The sequence below is a fragment of the Triticum aestivum genome, chromosome 7D, assembly GCF_018294505.1.
Source record: "Triticum aestivum cultivar Chinese Spring chromosome 7D, IWGSC CS RefSeq v2.1, whole genome shotgun sequence".
In the NCBI taxonomy this organism is placed as follows: Eukaryota; Viridiplantae; Streptophyta; class Magnoliopsida; order Poales; family Poaceae; genus Triticum; species Triticum aestivum.
The window spans coordinates 500128402-500147915 of record NC_057814.1 but is presented as its reverse complement, the minus strand read 5'-3'; the positions used below and the strand labels follow the sequence as shown (position 1 = coordinate 500147915).

General features: G+C 45.3%; 2 protein-coding genes across 10 annotated transcripts; one reads left to right on the top strand and one right to left on the bottom strand.

Moving 5' to 3' along the window:
• The first annotated feature begins 1659 nt into the window (after positions 1-1659).
• LOC123164808 (uncharacterized) lies at positions 1660-12844 on the top strand. Of its 9 annotated transcripts, XM_044582388.1 has the most exons (8): positions 1996-2412; positions 2495-2634; positions 5616-5698; positions 5894-6536; positions 8212-8286; positions 11740-11829; positions 12168-12364; positions 12450-12844. In XM_044582388.1, the coding sequence occupies exons 4-8, from the start codon at positions 6480-6482 to the stop codon at positions 12454-12456; spliced, it is 426 nt and encodes a 141-aa protein (XP_044438323.1). In that variant the 5' UTR covers positions 1996-2412; positions 2495-2634; positions 5616-5698; positions 5894-6479; the 3' UTR covers positions 12457-12844. The 9 variants fall into 9 exon arrangements, with proteins under 9 accessions (XP_044438327.1, XP_044438326.1, XP_044438331.1 ...); XM_044582392.1 differs by lacking the exons at positions 1996-2412; positions 2495-2634; positions 5616-5698 and adding an exon at positions 1660-1900 and having other exon boundaries at positions 6415-6536; XM_044582391.1 differs by lacking the exons at positions 1996-2412; positions 2495-2634; positions 5616-5698 and adding an exon at positions 1666-1912 and having other exon boundaries at positions 6415-6536.
• Positions 12845-13693: 849 nt separating this feature from the next.
• On the bottom strand, positions 13694-16340 carry LOC123166981 (B-cell receptor-associated protein 31). Its single transcript, XM_044584829.1, has 2 exons — positions 15889-16340; positions 13694-14345 (listed from the first exon to the last, which is right to left on the bottom strand). Exons 1-2 carry the CDS (start codon positions 16187-16189, stop codon positions 13978-13980), a joined length of 669 nt encoding a protein of 222 aa, XP_044440764.1. The 5' UTR covers positions 16190-16340; the 3' UTR covers positions 13694-13977.
• Positions 16341-19514: the final 3174 nt, after the last annotated feature.

The following is a 19514-nucleotide window of genomic DNA, read 5'->3' as shown; positions in this document are numbered from 1 at the left end:
ATCCTATCATGTGAACCAAAAAAACATCTCTTTTCCTATTCCTATTCATAGGATTTGAGATACATGACAAATTACCTACAAGATTCCTATTCCTGTGATATTCCTACCCTACAAACCAAAGGAGCCCTAAAACATGTCAACGAAAGTAGCTCTTTTTTTGCGAGCGAATTTGGTGCCTTCTTTCTGAGAAAATTATCTCTTCTTTTTTCTAGATCAAATGGGCTAGTGTATGAGCCAGCATGCACTCCCGGATCAACATGTACGGGCCAGCATGCACACACATGGAACTCTCCCTAGGCAATACATGCACATTCAACATGCTCATTTCCTCTTCCTTATACAAGTGCATCTCCATCAAGGCCATGGTATGCATGTATGTAACTTGTACTAAAGTTGCAACTTCCTCTTGGTGGTTCTCACCAAGCTAATGTATTTTGGGACGTACACATCTCTGGTCTCTAAACCATCGACCCGCGGAAAATTTCCATGAACATCGAAAACACTGATATTAGTCATGACCGTTTCTGTATATAAGTAAAAGTAATTGTCTTAAGTTACAAAGACCGAAATTCATTGTTATGTGAGTGTATTAGTAAGTTCATTTGTATGACTTAGTGAAAACAAGATTTTATTTCATTTATTGGTTGTAGTTTATAAGTATGAAATGTTTTATGTGTGAAGTAACTACTAAAATATAGTGAAAAAATGTACGAATTATATATCCCAACTAAAGGCACATGGGCCAAAGGACAAAAACTTATCTAGATTTACCCTTCCACCTCCTTTCTTTATGGGTATGCTTGGTCATTTGTCAAGAATCCCTAGGTTATATAAGCCCCCCCCCCCTAGCATGTAAATCACTCACTCACTCTTAAATAACCTTAAGAGGAAGGTCACTCTCCCTTACTAGCTTTCTTCAGGAGAGTTAGGAAAGCTTAGATTCGAAGTCCAAGGGACCTTCTAAGGCTCGTACTAGTCTGGAGTTGTGGGCCAAAAGGGGTGTCTAAGTGTTTCGTGTGCCTGGCACCACCCTCAACAACACTTCCATAGGACAAGTCGCACTCCCATGAGCCGGCTGGACATATTTAAAAAAAACACCATTGTACTCCCTTCATCCCAAAATAAGTGACTCAACTTTGTACTAAAGTTAGTACTTTGTACTAAAGTTAGTACAAAGTTGTACTAAAGTTAGTACAAAGTTGAGTCACTTATTTTAGGACGGAGGGAGTATCAGTTTGTATAAGTTTGTTGTACACACCGCGCCTACTAACACTAACCACACTATTGAGGATACCCCTAATCAAAAGGTTGTTGTATGCATTTGAAAGAAAGTTCGCGTGTTTTGAAGAAAAGGTTCACGAATTAAAAAATATATAGATTTTTAAGAATGTTTTCGAATTTGAAAAAAATCACGTAATAAAAAATATAAAAGGTTGAGAATTTGATAATATTTCATAATTTAAAAAAAGGAAAAAATAAAAAAACTTGAGAGAAAAAACAAAAAAAAGGAACAAAAACATATAGAAAAACGGCATAGAAAAACCGGACTGGGAGCTTCTCAAAACCGGCCTGGGAAGCTTCTGGAAGCTGGCCAAAACCGGAACAAGGCTGTCGTTCGAAAAACTCTTAACGGGTCAGCCAATTTGGATCGAACGCAGGGGAGGGTATGCGCCAGTTGGCGTAAACGCCTGTACTGGCGCTACACGCGCCATCAGGTTTCAGTTTTCATCCGGCGAGCCGCTGGCAAAGATGGGCTTTTAATATTTTTCTGGCCCATATCCGTTGCGTTCGCTGGCGTCGCAAGGAGACCTATCTCCTCTCCTCTCTGCTCTGGATTCCGGAAGCTGCGGGAGCGGCGGCGGACCTGTAATAACTGAATCCAAACACGGATCGACCTCCGGTACCGCGCAAGGTCTTGCCTCCTGATCACACGTACTCCCTCTGTACCGAAATGTAAGTCGTTTAAGCATTCGACGTGCAAATTTTGTTACGCTACGAATATTTTCCACTTTCCAGAAATGCCCTCTCGTTCGTTCACCTCACCAACTCGAGCTCACTCTCTCTGGTTCCCCTCTCACCCACCCCCTTCTCGATCCCCTCCAGATCCCCGTCGTCGCCGGCCTCTCCTCGTCGTCGTTCGCCGGCCTCTCCTCGCCACCACCGCGCACTCTGTTTCCTCCCACCGCGCACCCTGTTTCCTCCGGCCGCGCACACCGCACCGTAGGTCAAAAGCTTGCTTTTTTAGGCGCCGTCGACGAGCTTCTGGGCGGCGGAGGATGGATCCGCGTGCACTGAAGTTGGATCCGCGCGTCTCGACGCCGTAGCAGCGCCGTCCTCCTCCACGACCACACAACCGCGTCGGCGGAGGACCCGAATCCCTAGCCAGCGAGCTCAGGCAGCCATGGATCCATGGTTACAAATCCTTCCTCTTATCTCTCTCTGACCCACCCCCGTCTCTTCTCCCTCCCTCTCTGACCCCCGTCTCCATGACCAGGTCGATGCCATGGAAGAGCCACCAACAGCAGCAGCTAAGATATGGACATGCAGGCCGCTGCGCTCCCTGATGCATCATGCGTGCTGCCCTCCCTAACCACCGCTTCTCGGACTCTACTTCTTCCTTGGTCACCATGGAAGGTACTCCATGTTATGCTCTGCTATGCTCCATGTTATGCTTGCTGCAACTTAAGATAAAACTGCAAAAATCTCAAATGTTATGCTTCCATGTTATGCTCCCGTGCATAATTCAGTCAAGATAAAACTGCAGAACTCTCAGACTTTAGCATGGACTGAATAATGCTGGTGCATATAATTCAGTCAAATGCAGTTAAGGATTTTGTTAGGATTGTTACTACTCCTAAGATCATTCATGGACTGAATAATTCAATCAGATTCAGCTAAGATATCCAGTCAAATTCAGATGTCCCTTCAGTTTGCAATCATTCATGGACTGAATAATGCTGGTGCAAACTTTAGTGATCTCATAATTTTGGAGTAGCTTCCTTAAATGAATGCTTGAGTTGGAGTAGACTGCTACGGTTAATGAATGCTTATTTATCTTACTGGAGCTGTTAATTTGCATATGAAGCATGGAGTAGTTTCTCTAGTTTTGTTAAAGTATGGATATTGAACTTTCCTTGTGGATGGAGAGCCTGTAGGAGAGCACCAACAACAGAATTATGCAGAGCCTTGTCAAATGTTGTTGCACTGAACAGAGGCATGGGTAAAGCCCTCAATTTCAGTATGCAAATGTATGCAGTAGTCAATTTAATTAAAATGTGTTTCTGTAGGCATCTGTATGGAGTACTAGTCCATTTAAGTGTAGCAGTAGTGCTTGCTTGATTGCTTGCAATAGTTTAGTTGCTCATAACCGAAAAAGGCTTTCGCCCCGCTTTATATATAAAGCAACGATCGACATACATGATGCAAACCACCCGACACCACACACACCCAAGGCAGATACAAGGGAGCTGACGAACAACAACGCTACTCTAAACACCCCAAAGCAAACAACAAGTAGGCAGAAGAGCATAGCTAAGGGCCTAAAGAGCTCTCCACCGTGAACGAGTCACCGCGAGGAGACGAAGCCGCAACTCGACGAACCAGGGACTCCAAAGCGGTGCTTCCAAGAAAGAAAAGGCACCGAAGAGCCGCCACCGCCCGATCCAGGGAATCTAGGTTTTCACCCGGAGTAACACGAAGGATGCAGGGTCACCACGATGGAGCCTTCAAGAAGGGAACGACGCATGGACGCCGCCGCCATCGGTCTGGCTCCAAGCCAGACGAGGTTTTCACCCCGGCCACCACCCTCAGCCTCCGTCCAAGGTACAGCCCTAGATGAGAGCGTCGGCCGCACCACCACCGAGATCGTCGAAGGCCCACCCCCATGCCGCCCACGCAGCCATGACAGCAAGCCCGAGCCACGAGCTCCGCCCACGAGCCAGCAGCTCCCGCCACCAAGGCCGCCGCCTTGCATCCAGACACTCCGGAGACCATCAAAGGCACGAGCTTTGAGCCGACCGGCAAACCCCTAGCACCATCGGAACCGCCGGTGACCGACCCGCCCCGAACAATTGTCCGCGGCAAGGAGGCACTAGGCCAGGAAAAGGGGAGGGGGGAGCGGAGCTCGTCCGGACCGGGTGTGCGCCGGTGACAGGTAGTCGATCTACCCGTCCCTCCAGCAGCCTCCCCTGCGTCACCCCTGACGCCCTACCACGGCCTCCGGCCAGAACCTGCGAGGAAGAGGCAGCCACCCGTCCGCCGGCGAGGGCCGCCGGATCGACCGCACCCAGCCGCCGAAGAAGGCCGCCAAGAGCGTCAACCACCACCACACCACCTGCGCCTCCACGCCCTGGCCAGGAACAGCCGATGCCCCGCCACCCCACCGGAGTAGAACGAGGACTAGTTGCAGCGCCGCCACCTTGGAAGGGCCACCGGCCACCCCTGACGCCGCCAACCACCACCACCAGCCGAATCTGGGCAAGGGTTGCCAGATCCGCCGCCAGCACGCCCCCGGGCCTCCAGCCCCCACGAGCCAAGGAGGAGGGGGAGGAGGGAAGGAGGGAGCGCCGGCAGTCCACCAGGACGCCAGGAGGAGGGAGGAAAACAGAGCAGCGGCCGACTGGCGCCCGGCGCCACCGAGCAGGGGAGGGCGCCCCGCGTCGCCCGTCACCTGCGCGTGGGAGGAAGACGCCCCGCCGCCTCCTGCGCCACGCGGCCTATGGCCGGCGACGCCACCGGCGGCAGCGAGGGATGGGGTGCGGGGCGAGGAGACGGGGGCGGCGGCGCTAGGGTTGCCTCCCGGGGACGCCTGCGGGAGCGCCTCGGGAGGGGAGGGGAGGGGCGGCTCTCGTCGCTCTAGTTGCTCATAATTAAGTGTAGGAGTATCTTCTTCTCTGTTCTTGCTGTCATCTTCTCTTAGCTGCTCATAATTAAGTGTAGGATTTTCTCTTTTCTTTTCTCTTCTCGTCTTTCTCTCTTCTTCTCTTGTCTTGCAAATACTCCTCTTGTGCCCTCCTTGATTTAATTTTCTTTAATTAAAATTAAACTGAGTAGCAGTAGCATTTTGCTTGCCGGAGTAGAGTATTGCAATGCATGCATTTGATTCAGTTTCTTCTCTTTTGAGCATGTTTGCTTGTAGTGCTTACGATTAAACCTTTTGAATTAATTTTCTTGGATTACTTGGAGTACTGATGGTGATTGCTGCTGTTAAGTTAGGACCTGCAAGCAGTAGTGCTTGCTTAGTGTAGGACTTGCAAGAAGAGGATTGCAAGCTACTGTAGTGTACTCCTCTTGCAAGTAATTTAACTAAAAAAATTTAGTGAACTGAAATATTCGGTTAAAGTTAACTAAAAACGTTCCATGTCAAATTGTGTACTCCCATTGCTTTATTTGATCATTTGAGTTAACAGAGTATTTAACTTTAACTTTAACTGATCATTGTTTTATTTGATCCTCATTGTGTACTTCCATTGTTCTACTCCTGCATTTAGTACTATATCTGCATTGTTCTACTCCCATTCAGTTAACAGAGTAGTTCATGTCAAACAAATTCTGAAATATACCTGCATTTAGTATATCTCCATCTCCTGCATCTTCAATCATCTCATCTTCTTCAGGTGGAGTGTTGTTGAGGTCTGGGAGAACCATCTTCTACAGGCGAGACGACGAGGCCGTTGTCAGTGGTGAGCTGGTACTACAGGTAAAGCATGTTCTCCAGAACCTTCCGCTGCTCCTTATGTGTTGCTGATCTGCTACAACTATTGTTGCTAATCTGATGATGCTGCTGTTGTGAAACTACTGCTGCTGTCATACTCCACCTACAGAAGAACCCAGCAGCTGTTGTTGCTGCTACTGATCAGTATGACTATAATCTCTGTTGTTGCTGTTGTTGCAGGAGAAGGAACATGCCCAAGAGAAGAAGGATCACGCCCAGGACAACAAGAAGGAGCAGGATAAGGCCCTAAGGACCTGGGATCGCTGCTGCTGGACCTGGGACCTGGGATCGCTGCTGCTGGAGCTGGGACCTAGGATTGCTGCTGCTGGACCTGGGAACTAGGATCGCTGCTACTGTGTGCCTCCTTGGCACCCCTGGATTTGGGATCGCCGCTGGAGACAAGGACCTGGGATCGCTGTTGGAGGCGAGGACCTGGGAGCGCATGGGACCTGGGCGCATGGAGGAGAAGCAGGGGCAGGCGGAGGAGAAGCAGGGGCGGGCGGGCGGACGATGTCCTGGTGAACAGGCGGGCTATGGCCTAGCGGATGGAGGAAGAAGATGATGGGGATACCGATTCAAACTAGGGGCAACGATGTAAATTCCACCGTTTTCACCTGGTCGGAACGAATCCTCCAGCGACTTACATTTCGGAACGGAGGGAGTAGTTTATATGCAGCAGGGCTAATAAATCGTTTCATCAGCTGGCCGAGCAAATCGTTCGTGGGGGCATCGCAGATTTTTGTACAGCGCCACGCCTCGATCCGCGATGGCCTTGCGGGTGTTGCTGAAGAAATCCTACTCCCAGCTGGCCGGATCTTTCTCGGTACGTATACTCCGCCCTTCAATCTTCGTCTTATTGCGCACGGAAAATTTCTTAAGCCCCGTTTGGATACAAATTGGTCTGTCTAGAGTTATTGCACACCTAAATAATTCAATCAAACAAGAAAGAAAAGGATAAAAGATAAAAGAAATTATGCTTGCACGAATCTTGACATAAAATCAATGACATAGGACCTAGATGTGCTTTAGCAAAATTGAAATTAATTTTTAGAGTTGTATCTGAGAGCACCGCAGTTTCTGAAAAAAAACCCATATTTTTACGCCACGCAACTCCCTGGCGAGGAAATGTGAGCCCTAGAATTTAGGATGGCGCACAATCGTAAAAAAAATATCCATTCTTGCGCCCTTGTTGTCCTCTTGGCCCTAGCTACCGTCTAGCTCGCCAGTAGACCGTTGCGCTGGATCACTTTGAGGTGTTTGGATCCAACGAAATACGATTACATAGTTAAACAAACCCAGAGTTTCCCCGTAACCATGGTAATTTGGGGGGTATTAAAGCATCTACCTCTGACCTCATTTCTTTTTTAAACAGAGAATTGAGAAACATTCTGTTCGTTCCTACATGCCTTGTTGTTTTCCCTTTATGTGATCTGTTTTTTCGTGCCTTCTGATTCTTATGTATATGAAACTTCAGCTAGCCTTCACCTGTAAATTTTAATCTAGTATCTAGCGGATAGTTGCTTTATCCACAAGTAGATTAAAACAACATAAGTTGAAGACTTGACACACATAGATATATAAATGTGGATTTGTAATACATGCGTTAACATGTGCTAAACCAAATTATGCATACTCCGACACAAAGTTATTGGATTTTTTTTTTAATGATAGCCATGTGACATAATTCAAAACAAAGTCACTTGACATAAATTAAAAGGGTGTGTCTAGGAATCAGTCCACTGAGACTTCGCGAAGTCTCAGTCGAATGATGTCACCTAGAGATGATTTGGCCCGTTTTGCCTCCCTGGATAGTGGGTTCTAATTCCCCCGTTATAGGCTTCAGTTCTGGTCTTTTCTTTGTCTTTTTATTGGTTTGGGCTGTTTGTTTGTTTGTCTTTTTTGCTAAAATGAAAAAGAAAATTACAGCCTAGAAAGAGACAGCTAAAAACGCTATTCTGTACCTAAACGACGAGAATTCCTTCGGTTCCCTGTTTGTTTGTTTGTCTTGTTTGCATGCACAAGTCAGCTTGGTCTGTGTGTGTGCGCACTTTGGTTAGAGTTGGGTTCAATTAGTGAAACCAATCAGCTCCGTTCATCAGTTATAACAAAAACAGAGGCGCTCGGAACCTGACGGCGGCTACTTAAAAAAGTGATCACAAGCTACTTTGAAATTTTTCAGCCACTTCATTTCTTATTGGACACATTGAAAACTGGCCAAGAAAAAGGGGAACCCTCCATTTCGGAGCATCCAAAATTTGGGCTCCACTCGAGCAAAAACACAACACAGGCAGAACAAAAAAAAAATCGTTGGCACCTTAGTCGCTACTTTGACATTTGGGCTACTCTCTTGCGTTGGGACATCTCTATGAATGGTAATTTTGGCACACATAGGTGAACCCTAGAGAGAAAATTGAGGTAGGGGTGCTGAATTTTGGCGCACAGACACGACGACGGGGATTGATTTACTTGGGCAAGTAGGTTCATTACATGCTCTGCAGGGCGCGAGTAGGCTGGAGTTGCACCGGTGTGCCCATGGATCTCGACACCGACGACCTGCGTCGCAGACACCTGAGGTATGGGCCCCATGTACGACCTTCTCTTGTCCTCCCCCCCCCTCTATGTCTAAATTTAAACAGTGACGACTGGATATTTCTGGGAGAACGTTAGAAGTTGAGTATTGGGGCCACATTCCAGTGACTTGAGAGATCCAGGGCCACACCGGTGCGACTTCCCGCTGTCCCTTCCAACAAAACAAAGTCTAGATACAGCGATGTTGAAAAGACATGCTGTTGCAGTCGAGGGGTGACACTTGCAGTTGCATGCCTAGTGTACGCATGCAACTGCACCCCGAGCAAATCAAAGTACAGTTCATCATATTGGAAGACATGCAATTGCAGTAAGGGACGGCGCTTGCAGTTGCAAGGCTAGTGTACACATGCAATTGCACCCCCTCTCCTGGTGCCCTCTGACAAAACAGAAGTCCAGTTCAACCATGTTGGAAGAGCCTCGCATGGCATCACATGTCCAGGAGGTGGACATGCAACTGTGGGACTAAACGAGTTAGAAAACCCACCATCAGTGATTTGTGTGATGGCTTGATCAGGGATCTACATGAATTGTAGTCGGGTACTAACACTCGCAGTTGCGGGTCTAGTGGCAGACATGCAATTGCAGTCTACATGGCTCGCATGCAGTTGCAACTCAAGGAATGGGCATGCAATTGGCACACAACAAAAATAAAAATACATCCTTATTGTCACTCCGGCGGCGGTGACACACAAGACAAGCTATAACCCATATGAAAATGCAGCTCGGGGTGGACATGAATTGCAATTGGGTGCCGACGCTCACAATTGCGAGTCTTGTGGCAGACATGCAATTGCAGTCGACATGGCCCGCATGCAGTTGCAACTCAGGGAATGGGCATGCAATTGGCACCCAAAAAGATAAAAAATAAAAATGCATCCTTGTCGTCACTCCGACGGCGGCACACAAGACAAGCTATAACACATATGAAAATGCAGCTCAGGGGTGGACATGAATTGCAGGTGGTTGCCAACACATGCAGTTGCGAGTCTAGTGGCAGACATGCAATTGCAGTCGACATGGCCCGCATGCAGTTGCAACTCAGGGAATGGGCATGCAACTGGCACCCAAAAATGCATCCTTATCGTCACTCCGGCGGCGGCGGCACACAAGATAAGTTATAACCCATATGAAAAATTAAGCTCGGGGGTGGACATAAATTGCAGTCGGGTGTCAACACTTGTAGTTGTGAGTCTAGTGGCAAACATGCAATTGCAATCGACAAGGCCCGCATGAGGTTGCAACTCAGGGAATGGGCATACAACTGGCTCCCATTAAAATAAAAAATAAAAATGAATCCTAGTCGTCACTCCGGCAGCGGCGGCACACCAGACAAGCTATAACCCATATGAAAGTGCAGCCAGGGGTGGACATGAATTGCAGTCGGGTGACGACACTTGCAGTTGCGAGTCTAGTGACAAACATGCAATTGCAGTCGACATGGCCCGCATGCAGTTGCAACTCAGGGAATGGGCATGCAACTGGCACCAAAAAATGCATCCTTATCGTCACCCCGGCGGCGACACACAAGATAAGCTATAACCCATATGAAAAATTAAGCTCGGGGGTGGACATGAATTGCAGTCGGGTGTCGACACTTGCAGTTGCGAGTCTAGTGGCAGACATGCAATTGCAATCGACAAGGCCCGCATGCAGTTGCTACTCAGGGAATGGGCATACAAATGGCTCCCAAAAAATAAAAAATAAAAATGAATCTTAGTCGTCACTCCGCCGGCGGCGGCACACAAGACAAGCTATAACCCATATGAAAATGCAGCCAGGGATGGACATGAATTGCAGTCGGGTGCCGACACTTGCAATTGCGAGTCTAGTGACAAACATGCAATTGTAGGCAGTGGCTAAGCCACGTCTAGGCTGTGTAGTCACTTGACTACACAGCTATTTGGGCAAAACGTAATACATCAAGTATAAATCATGCAAAAAAACATAAAATTATTATATCAGACTACACAACTTTAAACTGACTACACATGATTTTATTCCTGGCACCACCACTGATTGCAGTCGACATGGCCCGCATGCAATTGCAACTTAGTGAATGGGCATGCAACTGACACCCAAAAAATAAAAAATAAAAAGCATCCTTGTCGTCACTCCGGCGGCGGCACACATGACAAGCTATAACCCAAATGAAAATGCAGCTCAGGGGTGGACATGAATTGCATTCGGATGCCAACCCTTGCAGTTGCGAGTCTAGTGGCAGATATGCAATTATAGTTGACATGGCCCGCATGAAGTTGCAACTCAGGGAATGGGAATGCAACTGGGCACCCAAAAAAATAAAAAATAAAAATGAATCCTTGTCGTTACTCCGACGTCGGTGGCACACACAAGACAAGCTATAGCCCATATGAAAATGCAGCTCAGGGTGTGGACGTGCAATTGGCGCTCCCTCTCTCTTGATTTTAGACGTGTTGCGACCCTTTCAATTGCAGTCGGCATGATTACGTGCAAATGTTGTGCAACAAAAAATTAGTAAAAATGTTGAAAAATGTATATGCTCGTTTATAGACTACTACAATAACAAAAACACACAGACTTTGTCTTCCACGTCTAGTTAAAAAAACTTGCATGTGGCCATGTGAGAGAGATGAACGAACTTGCATGTGGCTATGTGAGAGAGATGAACGGCCAGCAGGAGAAAATGGGATCACATTGCTCGCTCCTGTCCCAGCCTAGAAGAAAGCCCATGCAGCAAATACTAGCACCGGAAAAAAGCCCAGCCTAGAAGAAAGCCTAAAAAGAAGAAAAGGCAAAAAAAAAAACAAAAGAAACAAAGAAAAAGCACACAACGCCCGTCACGGTCAGCCCATGGCGTATCCCTGTCCAACACAGACGAAAAGGCCGAAAGAAAGGAAAAGAAAAAGATAACGGGCCGGTCGCACCACTAGAACAGGCCGATACTCCAATACAAGACATCAGCGATCGTTTAAATCTGGAAACGATCCAACGAACGGGGGCATCGACTGAGACTCAGTCGACTGAGTTTTAGCGGTCCCCAAATTAAAAATGTACTGTACTTTGCTAAATGCTGCAAACTGCTAAACATCCTTGTTTTTTTTAATACTGCAAATTACTGTAGTACTCCCTCCGTAAAGAAATATAAGAGCGTTTAGATCACTACTTTAGTGATCTAAACGCTCTTATATTTCTTTACGGAGGGAGTATTTGTATACTGTGGTATTAGTGCCAACAGGTTATAATACTATGGTTTTGGGATACTGTTGTTTTTAAAACACTCTATATCCAAACACAACCTTAATTGTTATTGTTTCGTTCAGTCTATCTGTCAAACTGAATAAATAGCCCATGCTGCAGAAATCTCTGTTTCTTTTTTCCATGCGATATTAGCAAATTGATGAAATCTCCTCCATGCAATATTATGAAACTTATGAAATTTCCTTCCATGCTGGTTCCAGGAAGGCGGTGTTGCGTCTCTCAGTAATGCTCTTAGTGGAGGTCTCCATCCTAGACTGGCGATCCCCAATAACAATGGGCTCCATGGCTTTGTAAGTTGATAGATTACTTGCTTTATTTCTGTATGTTTTAGAAGACGTCGCCTAGGTTCAGTTCTAGGATTAACCCTCGCCTAGGTTCAGTTCTAGGATTAACCTGGTGCTTCTCACCTTCTGAAGTGAATGCTTGAGTCCTGCATAATTTGCAAAAGAAAGAAAAAATTAGCGGAACCTATAGTTATTTTTTCTTTCTAAAAAACTGTAATCTTGAACTTCAGAATTAATCTGATTTCTTGGTTCGGCAGTGGTATTTCCTTTCTCTTAGTTTGGGAAAAAAAAATTTTACTTTAGGTGCATGTTCTGACTTCTTATCCTGTCTAATCCACACGCAGACAGCAAGGTACTTGAACACCTCTCCATGTCCTCGTGAGCTTGTTACAAGAAGCTGCTCAAGGACTGGTGTGAACTCAGTAAACATAAATCACATCATGAAGTCAGCATCTGTGCGTCCAGCTACAGGGGCTGGGCGAACTTTCTCTTCCAAGACGACCACCAGTGACGAACCTTCAATTGAATCACAGATCAAAGCGTAATTATCATCAATCATATGCAGTTATAATTTTGTAGGAAGTTGCTCGCTTCCTCAAAAGTTTTTTTTTCTTTCTGTCCTACAGGAATTGAGTCGCGTTTCGAAGGAAAATAAGGATTACTTCCAATGCATTTGTTGCTTTCGGCGTTCTGTATTGTGGCGCACTTATTCATAAACATTTAGATTAAGATTAAAGACGCTGGTGCCAGGGTTGTGGTGGAAGCGCTGAACCCTCGAACTCCAGATAGAGCAGAGCGGGATGGAGTCATTATAAAGGACATCAAAGTGTAAAATGGTGCTGGGTGTGCTTCTGCATTGTATATAGAGATGTCTAGTGGAGTTGCTCATTAGTTGGCTCAAATTGCTAGTAGGAGTTGCATTGTTAGTTCTTTATGTCTACACGATTGTGTTTTCTTTTGAGGGCACTCCTCTGTTAAACAGGGGGAGTACCCTTTATAGTGTTAACGCGGTTGTTCATAATGCGGTTGGTATTTGGTCTGATCAACTGTGGTTCTTTAGATGTTTGGGAAATTGGAGGACCAAGTGGTATTCATAATGTTAACAACCTCTGCCGGCGAGTCCGGTTCAAAGGTTGTTCTAGTCGATCACGCCAAGGTATAGAAAGTAAATTGACACATAGAAGTCAGCGGCTCTCCGAAGATGGAATAAGACCCTGTCTATAGTGTCATCGGAGGGCTGGTCCCCCCCAGCCGGCGGCGCCGGCTTCTGCGGCGCGGCGCTGGCAGGGGCCGACCTGCCGTGCCTTTGCCGGTAGAAGAACATCGGTGGCATGTGGCGAGGTTCTACAAGATCGACATGAAACGCGCCATGGCGTTGCCAGGCAAGTGCGGCCTCACCATGCCCGCCAACTGCTGAGCTGATGGATGCATCACGGAATATATAATGGACTAAAATACCCAGAAATTACCTAGAATAAATGAATGAAACACGTGAAAGACCGTATCGTGCTTCCCTCGGTGTGCACTCTGCACTTTCATGAGCTGCATGGATCTGAATCACACTTGCGCATGGGAAAATTAATCAATGCAGAAGTGCTGGAATATTAGTTGGAACTACTTATAATACGTGTAAGAGCATCTCCAGCAGCAAATGATTTTTTTCAGTGTGGTACTGTTTCTAGCAGTTAACACAAAAAAAACTTTCTAGTTTAAAATGTGAGCTTTTTTTGAATTTAACATTTCTAAAAAATCCAAATAATTTTTGAAATTCTCAAACATTTTTTTAAAAAATGAACATTTTTAAAACATATACTCCCTCAGCGACACTTATTATGGACCAGAGGGAGTAGATTATATGATGCTGAATGACTAAGCAGAAAAATAGTCATCACTAAAAACATTAGAACAGTGCACCACTGTAACAGTGGTTCACAAATTTAACTGCGTACTAGCATACTAGCATACATGTTTCAACATATTGTTAGGTAAGACAATAAAACCGATAAGAGAGGCATTACTAAATTAGCATGTCATCTGGGTAATAACATCCTACGGAAAGAGTAAACTCGACTTCGCACCAAAAGTGAAACAGACAATTTCAAGCACGAAGTAGGTTGACGATAGGATAATGTTCTACTTCAATACATTCTTCTCTCAGGAAGGATTGGAGAGCCTGAGATCAATTGACTGCAGCTGCTCCCGAAGATGTTGGTTATCCTCCAGGAGCCGGTCATATTCAAGCAGCAAGCTTTCAGATTGCTTTTGAATAGCAAGTGCCTTGTCCTCAGCAACATGGACCTCCTCGGTCTTCTCTTGTACTTGCAGCTTCAGTTTCTTCATCTCCTCGTTCAGAGTGGCAACCTCTTCCTGGTATTTCGCTATCTCCTGAGATCTTCCATGTTTTCCTTCCTCTAACGTTTTGTTCTGCTTCGATACAGCCTCGACATTCTTCTTTAGCCCACGTAGTTCTCTGATATATTGGTGGAGTCGGTCAATAACTAGAGCAAGAAACAAAGTGTAACCTGAAAAAATCACTCAGAACATTAGCATAGCCACATAGGAGAACAGATAGCGTGAACACATGGTAAGTACCAAGTGGATTTATTTTGGTACAGTTAAGAATACATTATATTATCTATAAACCCGAATTCGCCTCCCCATGTCACTTGTCTAATGCAGTTAGTAGCTGCACTGACCTGAACGTATGTAACAACAAAATTGTGGCAATTCGCGCCCAAACCCCTGCCTCCCCACGTCACTCGTCTGACGAAGTTTGTAGTTGCAGCAATGAAACAGTTTCAGATTTGAACATAGGTAACATCACACGTTTGGGAAATGAGAAAATAAAGTACTCCCTCTGTAAAGAAATATAAGAGTGTTCAGATCACTATTTTAGTGGTCTAAACGCTCTTATATTTGTTTACGGAGGGAGTAACTTCTAACATGGAAGAAAATACAGTACTGAAGAAAGGTATTGGTATGGAAAAGGTAAACCTACTAATAACTCTTTTTGTTCTGTTTCATCAACACATACTACATCATAATAAACATACAATAGAAATCTAGAACATGATAAAAACTGATGTACGAGAACATAAACGAGTTAAGCAAACATGAAATAAAATCCCAGCATAGACTTAACTGGCAAGAGAAACCAAAATTAAGCATTTGAATGGCACTATAAACTCTATTGGACCAATTAGTTGCGCCAGAACTTAGGTATAAATCAAGGATGATGTATAAGTCAAGACTCAAGAGAAGAGCTGTTTAATTTGGCCTGAATTTACAGGGCAGAAGAATAAAAAAATCCAAGCACCTAAATCTACTGAATGCAATAGTTGCAGGATTCATAACTTAACCTTAACTACAATTTTCAGAAAAAAATTTCAGTGGATTTGGGAAAAAACAATCCAGGGATTCCAGGCCGATAAGACAAACAATATCAAAGCCTAATGTTTAAGATCTCACATGGCTAGGATACTTGCACACGGAGCCTAGGTCTACATCAAAAGCTAGTTCATTCATACAAAACAGATGGAGGAATAAGTTTGCTACAGCCAACCAATTGGAAACTCTTGCTTGAACTTAGTTATGGGGATTCTTTAGAACAAGACAAAACATAAGTAAGCAGTGAGAATTTTCCATTTGTTCCCATGAACATATACGTGAATGCTTGCTAAGTTCCATAATAACCCCTATGGTTCATCCCTTTGGTCATATGGAACTTATTCCCCAACCTGAAACATACAAGAAATTTTGTGGTGAAAGAAACTGGCATACTGTAATCCAAAACCCACATCTCCATATCCTAATATCCATCTCAGATTGCAATTCCCATCACACCACCTTACTGTTTAACCCCTCGTGTCTTCTACCTACCAATTTCAGTTACTTGCATGTTGCAATTTGAACAAAGATCTGTATGAGATGGATCTGTACTGTACATCACCAAATCTCTATACCGTCTCATACAACGACGATACAAGCAAGACTAAAGCAGGCACATATACACGATTTCCAGTCAAAACACCGTAAGGGACCAAGAGGGATCACCAAGGACCTTACCCATGAGGGACGCCTCGAGGAGGTGGCGCGAGAAGAGGACCTGGTCGGTGGGAGAGAGGGCGGCGCCGCCTCCGGCCTCGGGGTCCCCGGCGCGGCCGCTGATCTCGGCCATGCTGTAGAGCGTGGAGGCGAGGAGCGTGATGACGACGCCGGCAACGGTCTTGACGGCGACGGGCGCCCGGCGGCCGCGCTTGAGGCGGTCGAGGCCCAGCATGGCGAGCTTCCGCAGCGGCGTCTTGAATAGCAGCACCGTCGCCACGGCCGCCTCGGCGACGAGCACCACGAACAGGAGCTGGATCATCGCCGCCGGCGTGCTGGGTGCCTCCCCGCGTTGGTTGGATTCCACGGGATGGAGGTCGAGGAGGAATTTGGGAATCTGGGGTTTCTGAGTAGGAGCGACCCAAACCTCCACCCGGGCCCCCTGATGTGGCTCTGCTGATGGTAGGGGAAAGTATCCGGTGCATCGGACGTCCGTAGCCCGTTTTAAAATGTTTAAAACTTTTTGAAAAAAATTAGCACATTCACACAACATTGTTCTATGTTGTCAAAAAAATTCAGCTCAAAATTTGAAACAATTCTTGAGGTACAAAAATCACAAAGTCAACACTGAATAGTACGCAACATAAGTTGGGCTTTAGATTTGGCCCATTATCACACCGATGTCAAATTTGTCATTTTGTATCTCTTGCGATGTTTTGAGTTTTGATTTGAATTTTTTTGATAACATAGACAGATGTTGTGTCAATATGCTACATTTTTTCTAGAATTTTTGAAACATTTTTGAACGCGCTACAGCGTCCGGTGCACCGGTATCACCACAAGCACCGGTGCACCAGATACTTTCCCCTGATGGTAGGACTGGGCACATCTCTTCAGCACTCATGTTCGGTTTTGTTTGTCTCAACAAAAAAAAAACTCATGTTTTGTTTTGTGGCGAGTAAAATGCATATTTAGTCCTTATTTTAAGACAGTTTATCGGTAATGAATTCCTTCCATTTCATATATCTCTTAGTTTTAGAAAATGAAAAGCAAATAGAAAAGGATGGGTGTAAAGCCTCCAACCGATTCTCCTTTCGAGATAGCTGTAAAGCCTCCACCCTGCAAAAGAAAAAGAATAGGTGTAAAGCCTCCGACCGATTCTCCTCTCAAGAACTTAAATGCAAAGATAAGGCCAAATCCCATACCGACTTCAACAACACGTTTGTTGTTGGTGTGTCCAAATCCCATGCTCCTATGTCGGGTTGATGGATATGTTAAAGTCTAATGCTCCTTCTAAGGTTGATAAAGGTAAAGCAATGGTCTAAGACCCCACTGCATCTAAGACCAAGTCTAAACAAAACTTGACCCAATAATGTTGGAATAATAATTCTTATTTGTGATAACCATGCATACTTTCCTGATCTATCTATGCTTTTCCTCATTTACGTTGTTCTTGCTTTCTGTTTCCTACTATTTAAAAGTTTTGATTTCGGAAGAGAGATATAAAGTGTCAATGGGCAATGTTCAGAACGAGCCCCTTATATGAACGGCTTCAATACGCCCCGGTACTTAAAAATATAGTCTAGATACAGTTGGACCACCTTTCTTGATTGCGTTGGCTCGATGAATAGTAGTTGATTGCTCCCCCATACTCCACTATGGGTGAGCCACTCTTTGCACATCTTCACAAATCCATTGTTACCACAATGGATGGCAAGCTTCAAGCATTTGATCTCTTCATGATGCTCCACTTGAACTTGCACACCGCAACCTAACCCCACAAAGAACTCTCACGAATACCACGGGTTAGCATACAGAGCGTAATGGACAATGCTTACCATACCATGGGATCACTTGATCCCTTGGTACATCTTGTACGCTTTGTGTGTTGATCACTTTGATTTACTCTTTGACTTAGTCTTGATCAACCTCTTACATGACCAATCTTTAGGTAATTCCTTGAATAGCACCTTTAAACCAACAAATGGACTCCAAGAAAAGCCTATGGACAAATCCTTCAAATATAACTCAAGGCAACCATTAGTCCATAGAGATTGTCATTAATTACCAAAACCAAACATGGGGGCACTGCATAATTCTTTCAAATACCCTTTTCCCATGGGTGATAGGAGCATTGCTAAAAATTCATTATCGGTGAGGCCAGTTGTCGACCTCCACACACCCTACATGCGCTCCTTCGCGTCGGTGCCCGTGGCAGCATAGTCGACTTGGTAGGCAAGAGGTTCCCCAGGAGTTGTGGCGACGGGGAGAGCTTTGTCTTTAGCCCAAGTCCTGTTGTTTACTCCTCGCTCGCACGTCGAGCATAGATTGGCTAGAGGAGCGCTACCGTGACCACGTGCTGCTAACCACGACCGTTAGATATAGGAGCTTAGGCCATACTATTGGTCACCATCGAGTAGGAGTGCAGCATGTTGCCATCCCAGGTGTGCATCGAGGTGGCTGGCCCCCTACACGGCCTGCAGACCACCTTCTCGGTCATGGAGCAGTCCTCCCTTGCGCTTTGGTCATTGATGGAGAAACCCTCTTCACTGGGGTTGTTGCTAGGTGAGGCCATTGACTCAAAGTTCATGGCTGTGAGTTCCATTGGAAAAGATGTTTGAGAAGATGTGCGTGGTCCATTTGAGGCGCATGATGGGTGCCAAAAATCGACGAATAATGCTCCACCTATCTTACATCTATAAGTTGTCGTAGAAGACTGTAGAAAGAGGGGTGGTTCCCAAATGGTGGATGATGGTGACATGATACTTTTATCCAGGTTCAGTTCTCTAGATGGATAAAATCCCTATGTAATGCCTACCTATTCGTTTCCTATTTGAGCACTTGATGATGGGAGTTTTTGAAGGAAATATGCCTTAGAGGCAATAATAAAGTTATTATTTTATTTCCTTATATCATGATAAATGTTTATTATTCATGCTAGAATTATACTAACCGGAAACTTGATACATGTGTGAATACATAGACAAAACGAAGTGGCCCTAGTATGCCTCTACTAGACTAGCTCGTTAATCAAAGATGGTTAAGTTTCCTGACCATAGACATGTGTTGTCATTTGATGAACGAGATCACACCATTAGAGAATGATGTGATGGACAAGACCCATCCGTTAGCTTAGCATTATGATCATTAAGTTTTATTGCTATTTCTTTCTTCATGACTTATACATGTTCCTCTGACTATGAGATTATGCAACTCCCGAATACCGGAGGAACACATAGTGTGCTATCAAACGTCACAATGTAACTGGGTGATTATAAAGATGCTCTACAGGTGTCTCCGAAGGTGTTCGTTGAGTTGGCATAGATCGAGATTAGGATTTGTCACTCTGTATATTCGAGAGGTATCTTTGGGCCCTCTCGGTAATGCACATCACTATAAGCCTTGCAAGAAATGTGACTAATGAGTTAGTTGCAGGATGATGCATTACGGAACGAGTAAAGAGACTTGCCGGTAACGAGATTGAACTAGGTATGATGATACCGACGATCGAATCTCGGGCAAGTAACATACCGATGACAAAGGGAACAACGTATGTTGTTATGCGGTTTGACCGATAAAGATCTTCGTAGAATATGTAGGAGCCAATATGAGCATCTAGGTTCCGCTATTGGTTATTGACCGGAGAT